General features: G+C 37.2%; 1 protein-coding gene across 2 annotated transcripts in view; it reads right to left on the bottom strand.

The window, feature by feature from the left end:
* Window positions 1-252: 252 nt before the first annotated feature.
* LOC143017465 (uncharacterized) overlaps window positions 253-9437 on the bottom strand; it is a 76904-nt gene continuing 67719 nt past the window's right edge. The window contains exons 4-5 of one of the 2 annotated variants that reach the window (XM_076172230.1): window positions 2391-2496; window positions 253-1329 (exon numbers count right to left, since the gene is read on the bottom strand). In XM_076172230.1, the coding sequence (XP_076028345.1) occupies window positions 1248-1329; window positions 2391-2496 (188 nt within the window). In that variant the 3' untranslated portion in view covers window positions 253-1247. The remainder of the gene's footprint in view (window positions 1330-2390; window positions 2497-9437) is intronic. The other variant, XM_076172231.1, reaches the window with a different exon arrangement.

Here is a 9437-nt window from a genome sequence, read left to right as displayed (position 1 = left end):
ATAAGGTCATACATTCCTTTAATAGATTTTTTCACTCTTGGGAAGATGAACACGAAGTAAATTAATATAGCAAGATTGTAATTTCGTTTTAGATTCAGTGTATATTTACCATACGTAGGCTATTTCTTTGTTTTAATTTCATCAAATTGCTTGAACCACGTAACACAAATAATTCATAATTCTTACAAATTCTGATACAGAAAAGAGGGTTGTTTGCAGATAAGACATAAATCATGTAATAGAACACTTAACTTCCAAAGGCCAAATTTTATTGAAATCAATCAAACGACGAATAATAATATACACATCCAAGACAATGTCTAGTAACCAATTCCAATATACCTGTTAAAGTGTCTTTTAGACATTTTCAACATTTATCTTACACAGCAAATACACAAAAGTACAAAAAGCAAAGAAACAAATGATTACAGATCTCGAATTGGGTTTCTTCAATCTGATTCAAAACTGAAATATACTCACAAAAGATCAAACCAGTTATATATATAAAAGATCAATGATTAGTTACTTTCAGAAGATAAGAATACCATCCCATAGACCCAGACTTATACTTGCATATAATAACATTGGTTCTAGAATGCAGGGAGGTGTGGGGGGGATGCAAAAGATATATCTAACTTCCAAGTTGATAATACTCGTAGCAACCATTGTCCGCTACTTCCCTTGTACTATGGAGGTACAGCAAGCAAAACTGAAGTATCTCCTAAGCGTATATCTCGCATGTACATTAACCCTTTCATGTACATCCCATGACGTGTTCCTGTATGCTTGTATCACATGCATAGTCATGATATAGATAGTGTTTGGACATCAAAATCGGTTCAACAGCAAAACACCATGCATAGACCTTTTTATGGTATGATATCAGTAGCGTCAATTCTGTACATGTTTGGAGTAACGGCTCTGAATCATTACGATACCGAGTAGCTATATCGTATCCACTGTAGGATGTCCGATGTCGTTAGTGCGGTTTACGAGATCGTAACTATTTTAAAGGCGGGAGAAAATGGAACAGTAGCACATGAAAGACGATATTCATCCACCTTTTCGAGTTGACCATCTCCACAGAGTTCCTCTAGTAACGTGACGCTTCTACGTAACAAGTCATCCTATCGCCACAGGCTTCGTTACGTCACAGCAGGGTAACGAGCACCGTTACTGTAGCCAGTGTAACGGTATTGTAACGTTAGCGTAATCTAGTTCCTAGGTAGGCCAGTCTAACGCTCTTCCTAAACTTGAAGAACGTAGTCTAGGTTGGATGCTGTATCCGAGTCTCCGTGATGAGCATCTCCCTCCTGTTCTTCTTCACTTCTGAAAAGAATTCATAGATTAGATACTCATTCACCTTTTTATCTTAGCACTATACAAATTTCTTAAAGAAATAGTTGTAAATAATCTTTCAAAAAAAAGTATCAAAAACAAAAATCGAGCCCCAAAATCTCTCTATATCATTTTCTTCTGTATTTATTCCAAGTTTCTATATATTGAAAAATATTGGCTACTGGAGACAGTTTCCATTTGACTTCTACTTTCTGGGGGTGACAAAGAACTGCCCCACGCTCACACAATACAGACAACACCCAAAAGTTTCTTCCCAGAGGGTTCTATGGGAGGGCTAGAGGACCGTTGCCAGAGTCTGTGGGGCTGAGGGTTTCTAGTAAGTTAAACTTGAGGCCAAAAGGGTTATTGTTGATGCAAAAAAGTTTTGAGGTATCTAAATGACAGATTTCATGTGAAAGTTTAAGTAGATGTTCTTCATCAATTATCCTTTTTTCTTCATTCTTAACACACACACACACACACACACACACACACACACACACACACACACACACACACACACACACACACACACACACACACACACACACACACACACACACACACACACACACACACACACACACACACACACACACACACACACACACACACACACACGCACACACACGAATCGATGGGAAGTGGTTAGAGTTCCCGGTCGTCACTACAGCGGTCCGGGTTCGAATCCCGCCCAGGGTTGAAATAATTTCAGTACCGCTGCGCTGCAAGTCGTTACTCCAACTCTCGTGGACGGGGAGTTGGGTATCTGTCTGCGTGTAAGGTCACAGCATTACCCATAGATCGATCATACATGACTCTGAGCTCTCATCAGGGAGGGTAGTAGCTGTCGATCACGAGTCCCACACGTGATCCAAGACCATGGTGAATCACACACACACACACACACACACACACACACACACACACACACACACACACACACACACACACACACACACACACACACACACACACACACACACACACACACACAATAAAATCACGGGTCTTCTAGAATTGGTACCTCACATTCTAAAACTTCCTCCTACCTTTCGTAAACATCATCTTTGGCTTCTAGAAGAGCTTCTTTAACATCTAGACGTGCCTTGCACATAAGAAGAAGATGAAGACCAGCTAACACGCATAGTTGACTTCCTGTAAAAAAAAGAAAAAAAAAAAGTTGAATGATAAAGACTATTTTTCCGTGTTCCACCTCAACCTTTTCATAAGCTTAAATAGAGCAAAATCTGTAAAATGAGTCGGCCTTCTGAAGGAGTTAAGTTGGGTTTAACTTCTTCAATACGATGATATGGCTAATGGCGTCTCAGAATTCCTGGTTTTGGACATTAAGTCTTTCAGGGATTCGTGGTCGGAAAAAGGACCATTTGAGGTAGTTTCAGCCTCTTCAGTGCGAGGTCGTTTGGCTTATGTGTGTGTAAACATAAGCATAACCCATTACTTGCAGAGAGAGAGAGAGAGAGAAAGGGAGGAGGGAGGTTGGAAGGAAAGGGGGAAGGGAGGAAGGAGAGAGGGAGAGAGAGAAAGAGAGAGACAGAAAGAAAGAAAGAGAGAGTGAGGGAGGTGGGTTGGAAGGAAAGGGGGAAGGGAGGAAAGAGAGAGGGAGATAGACAGATAGATAGATAGAAAGATAGATAGATAGATAGAGAGAGAGCGCGAGAGAGAGCGAGAGAGAGAGATAGATAGATAGAGAGAGAGCGCGAGAGAGAGCGAGAGAGAGAAAAGGGATTTCAAACATTTGATTTTGGCTAAGGCCAGACAATTTTATTTAAGTTATTGGTTTTAGATGGGGATCAGTTAAAAAAAAAAAAAAAAAAAAAAAAAAAAAAAAAAATATATATATATATATATATATATATATATACGAATATATATATACATATATGTATAGACGAGTATACATATATATATATATATATATACATATACACATATATATATATATATATATATATATATATACATATACACACATATATATATATATATATATATATATTTATATATATGGAAATATCCTGAATAGGACTTTATTTCCTTAAAAAAATGGACCTCAATAAGTTAGCTTTATTGATACATTATAATAAAGATTGGACCACAAACAAAAAAAGTCTTATAAAAAAACGGTGAATCATAATAAATTATTATAAACAAATAAATGAACAAGAAAACGGAATAAATAAATAGCCTTGTCGACACGTTCTAGAAATAGAACGAACACACCGAAAATCTAGACTTCTTAGTATATTATGAAAAATAGACTAGATCAGAAATATAAGAAAAAATCTTATATATCTTCGAGCTCTCACGTTGAGCCAACTGCGGCGTATGGAGATGTCTTTGTACTTCCATCCCATAGAGGAAAAAGGGAGAGACATCATTACCAAATATCATAACGACGATTCTAAGGAAATTGATGAGCAAATGATCGAAAATTGACGAGGAAAAATAGATCAAGGTTTGGCTGACTTACCCCTACTCGGAGTATACGTACACACGCACGTACATGTACGCATATGTACGTGTACATACGAATGTAAGTATCACTTACAGGGAATAGTGTTTATATACAGGTGAAGGTACATATATGGGCACAGGGACAGATATACTCAGATATACGTACATACACAAATACACGCATACACTGACATGTACAGTATATGCATAGATAAACATAGGCACATATATGCACGCAGGAACAGATGCGTGCACACACAAACAAACACACACACACACCCAGAGATCGGCAAATAATGAGCTCTGAGCTCACTGCCGTAGGGTGGTGTCTGGCTGGCTCGACAGAGACTGCAGCAGATCCGAGGTGAATACACACACACACACACACACACACACACACACACACACACACACACACACACACACACACACACACACACACACACACACACTACGAGCGTAGCTCCCCTTCCCGTATAATACAAATAGGTAAATACAAGTAGGTAATCCACACAATAACACACGTACACAAGGACATAAATGTTCACAAGTTTAAGTGATGTAGACACAAATGGTAGATTTGCGATGGTGGTAGATTTACGATGGTAGAGTTGCGAAGGTATAGGTGAGATGGTATGGCCGATATAACAAGGTTATGATGTGTTTGTTCGTATGTTTGTTAGTGCACGTGTGGGTGTGTGGGTGTGTGGGTGAGAATGTGTGTGGATGTGGGTCTATATGAGTGTGGGTGTATGTGTGTGCGTGGATCTGTGTGGATATGTTTTAATGTGGGTGTTGATATGTGTGGATGTGGTGCTGTGTAATGTACGCATATATACATGTTACCTAATTCATCATATGCATACTTATGTAAAGACTGAATTTGGAGTTTATTTTCAATTTATATGCGGGATGGAAATGAAAGCGAAATTCTGTTTAATCTCCGCGAACTTTTCAACTCACCAAATTTTCTCTGCGATTTTTTTTTCCCAACGAAATCTCACTTTATTTGGTGGTCCTTTTGTAAAGTTACGTGCAAATTTTTTTTGACCAACGATACAGTTCTTCCAACGTCAATTTTATGTATTTTTGTAGAGTGTGTGGTATTTTTTTCTATGTAGTTTTTAGGTTTTTGTTAGGTAGATTTCTTGCGTATATAAAAGAGTTGTTAGGTGAGGAATTTTAGATTTGTATTATTATAAATTTCGAGTAGGTAAAAACTTTTACTCGTGACTGTACGTGTGAGATTCTCAAAGAATTTTAAAGGATTACAAAGGCGGAGCCTGCCGACAGAAGACCTTTTGGTTCATAACTAGGTCGGAAGCGATAAAAGATATAATAATGATAAATGAATAAATAGATAAAAAATATAATAATATAAATAATAATAAATTAGATAAATAATCGAATAGGTATATTTAAATAGTAAACAAACAGGTAAATATTAAATAGTAATAAATTGACATATAACTGATAGTAAATGAAAATCAAGCAAATAGTGATAAACAGACTAATAGTAATAAACAAATAAACAAATAACATAAAGTATCAAGAAAGATAAAGTGCACATTTTATCCCAAAAGGGAAGAAAACTTTCGATTGTAAATCTAAATCTTGTCAGGTAAGAAAAGTAAGATTAATAGCCGGCAGGAGAAGTCTTGCTAAGCCGAGAGTAACTTTTGAATTCGCCGTCCCACTTCCATGCAGTGGGAAGTGAAAAACCCCTGCCAGGGCAAAAGCCCAATCAGTTGCCACCGTTTTTTTTTTTTTTTTTTTCTTTTTTTTTTTTGGCCGACGTCAGCTCCCCTCCCCACCTAGCCAGGGCTGTCGGGAACCAACGCAACATGTCCCAGGGATCGAACTGACGACTAACTGCAAAAGAATTTAAGACTGTCTCCACTGGGCTAACCCTTGGCCCTTTAGGCCGTGTTTATACACAGCGAGTCTGGGCCGATTCTAGGTCAAATGCTATAAACTCTGCAAAAGGTCCCTAAGGGTTCCGCGAGAACAAGTGAGATAAGCTAATGCACTTTTAATTTTTTATTTAATTTTATCTACGTAATATAATTAAACACGCACGATATATTCTTGATTATTGTAATAATGTAATATAGGCATCATCCTATCTAACCTATTATTACGATGAAAATAAAATGAGAAGGATATGGTATATGTGTTTCCTTTTGCGCAGGGGTTTCTTGAGACATGCAATTCATTTTAAAGGTTACGCAAGGGTAAAAAGGTTGAGAAACACTGATCTAGAGGAAGACTTTACTTAAATCTTTCTAAATTTAACCAAATGACACCTCAACAATGTGTCTAACATTCGTAAATGTTTAACTCCTTTCAGTTCATTCAGTGTCTCAATATAATATGACACAATGGGTAATTTGACCTCTGAACACTGGAAGAACGAAAGATTGTAACCAAAGTAGTTTCTATTCAAACGAACAATTCAGGAAACGTAAATGCAACGTCAGAAATAAACTAAATGTTAAGAGAAAATCCGTAACTAAGTTTAGAGTGCCAAAAGATTAGCTTCCTGGTTTATAGACGATATAGAACGATCTTAATCAAACACTTGAAGTGGTTAACTAAGTTTAGAAGACCGAAGGATTAGTTTCTTGGTTTATAGACGATACATAACGATCCTCATCAAACACTCGACGTGGTTAAGAGTTTGGAAAGTTTGGAAAAGTATTTTTGTTTTTGGATAAAACGAACGAGATTCTTTACGAGTGAGATTTAAAAGAAAATGTACTAAAGAGGCTTATGATGTACTTGTGGATTCAGTGTTTAATATAAATGGAATTCCCTTAATTCAATCTTTCTGAGTGCACAAAACGTTTCCATTCGGTAGGTTGTTAAAATGGAGTGATCTAATATTCTTTCTCTATATTTTTCCCACTTGATGGGGATGATAGGTTGTAATAGACATGGAACTGTCAAGTATAGGACTTATGGTCTCTGGTAGTCTCTTTCATTATTATGTTCTTATGTTCGTTTCTATGCTGTTTTGACATTTCTAAAAGATACCCACTTAGCAAGATCGTGCATATCTTACTAACAACTGATATAATTTTGTGGAAAATTTTCACAAATTTGTGTAAGGAATTTGCTCACATGGGATGTTTTGTGAGGAAATTATATGTTGCATTGGACTTATTTGTGTATATAATAATTCCTTCTTTTCGTGGAAAAAACGTGGAAATCCAGATTTCCTTGTGGGAACTTTGTGGGAAAAATCTCACCCGTTAGAAGGCAACTCTGTTACCTCCCTTACACAGTCCATCAATCTCCACTTGAGTTAAAATTGAACAAATATATTTTTAAGATGGAAATAGACAAGAACGGGTTTACCCATATAATGGTTAACAAATTGAATAGATTTGAGAAGGTAATAGGCAAGAATTGGTTTACCTATAGAGTAGTTAACGAATGGAATAAACTTAGTAACTACGCAATCAACGCTGAAACAATTATTTGTTTTAATTAAGAGAAGATTAGATAACTTTATGGATAGGGATGATATGTGGCAAAGGACATGGAACTACCTAGTGTAGGCCTTATGGTCTCTTGCAGTCTCCTTCATTCTTATGTCCTTATGTTCTTATGGTCTTCTTCCTCTCTTCCACTACATTTCTGTTTCCGTGAATCTTCTCCCTACTTAAGTCATGTTTCTTCTCATCGTGTTATAATATATCACTTTAATCTTCTTTTCTGCATATTCTCTGATATGGAGTTACTTAAGATTTTATGTAAACTTTAATGGTTACATCGTCAACATTTGTGGTAGAGGTCAGGAGTGGGGGCACTTCAAGTTTTACCGAGGAGAGTGAGTGAGAGAGAGAGAGAGAGAGAAAGAGAGAGAGAGAGAGAGAGAGAGAGAGAGAGAGAGAGAGAGAGAGAGAGAGAAAGAGATAGAGAAACTTAGAGAGAGAGAGACTCGGAGAGAGAGAGAGAGAGAGAGAGAGAGAGAGAGAGAGAGACTCGGAGAGAGAGAGAGAGAGAGAGAGACTCAGAGAGAGAGAGAGAGAGAGAGAGAGAGAGACTCAGAGAGAGAGACTCAGAGAGAGAGAGACTCAGAGAGAGAGAGACTCGGAGAGAGAGAGACTCGGAGAGAGAGAGACTCGGAGAGAGACTCAGAGAGAGACTCAGAGAGAGAGAGACTCTGAGAGAGAGAGAGAGAGAGAGAGAGAGAGAGAGAGAGAGAGAGAGAGAGAGAGAGAGAGAGAGAGAGAGAGAGAGAGAGAGAGAGAGAGAGAGAGAGAGAGTAAGAGAGAGAGAATAGAGAGAGAGAGAGAGAGAGAGAGAGAGAGAGAGAGAGAGAGAGAGAGACTCAGAGAGAGAGAGAGACTCAGAGAGAGAGAGAGAGTTGTTAAGGGTAAACTTCATTAAATCCCTGTTTCATATACTCCTCCTTTAATCCTTTTCTTTTTTCTTGATCTAATTCCCATTCCCAGCAAGTCCCGCTCCGCCAAGATGGTGCTTTGTAGCGTAGAATTTGATAAACCACGCCCTTGGTCCAACTCGCTGGCGGCAGTATTCAAATTCCCGTCACCTCGACCTTCGCCACAAGCAGCGACGCTCTAATCCGCTCGGCCAGCCAGCCTCTTAAGGAGGTACCGTCCTCGGCTCCTCTGGAAGGGTAGCCCATGACGTTGAACCCAACCGTATAGAAACCAGTGACCTAGTGACCTATTCTAATTCTCGTTATATCTAAGAATTCTAAGAAGCAGATAATGAAATAGTAAGTGCAAGGTGAACGTGTTATACTCGGGGAAGATTATATACTAATCTAGAATTGATTGTGTGTACAATTACCGTCAACTTTTTCGAATCTCCAAATATCATTTATTTTATATTATTTATTTATTTGTTTTGTTATCATTTGTCTGTTTGTTTATTATTATTTGCTTGATTCTCATTTATTATTAGTTATATGTCAATTTATTATTATTTACTATTTACCTGTTTGTTTATTATTCAACTATACCTATGCATATATATATTTTATTTATCATTTACATTATTATAGTTTTTACTTATTCATTTATCTATCTATTTATCATTATTATGATTTTTTTTCGTATCCGACCTAGATATGGACCAAAAGGTCTCCTGTCGGCATGCTCCGCCTTTGTAATCCTTTGTAATATTTAGAATCTAAATACGCACTAAGAGACGATAACCATAGGCGATTGTTAAATACTCCATCAAAACGTTCATAGGAAATTCTAGAATAATATAAACAAAGTCTTCTTCTAGTTATTATTCAAAGTCACATATGACAAGAATCAGTTCCTATCTAGAGGAAAACTGTCATTCATTTTCTAGAAAAGAGTTTCCTAAGCACACAAGCTGCTCGAAAGTGTTCAACGTTCATTATCATAATAAGCGAAAAATAAAATGTGAGTTGAAAATAAAATGTTGAGAAATTGTCAAGTTAGTCTAATGCATTCGTGATTCTGGGAGACAATAGTTATTGAAAATTAATTACTCGGCGAAAAGATATATTAAATATCGTCTTGAAATATTTTCGTAACGAATGAATAAGGGAGAGAGAGGGAGAGGGATAGAGAGAGAGATAGAGAGATAGAGAGATAGAGAGATAGAGAGAT

Source organism: Oratosquilla oratoria, chromosome 32 (genome assembly GCF_046742065.1).
Source record: "Oratosquilla oratoria isolate Oo_2021 chromosome 32, ASM4674206v1, whole genome shotgun sequence".
In the NCBI taxonomy this organism is placed as follows: Eukaryota; Metazoa; Arthropoda; class Malacostraca; order Stomatopoda; family Squillidae; genus Oratosquilla; species Oratosquilla oratoria.
Note: the sequence above shows the minus strand (reverse complement) of the source record. Positions and strands in the feature narration are given on the sequence as shown.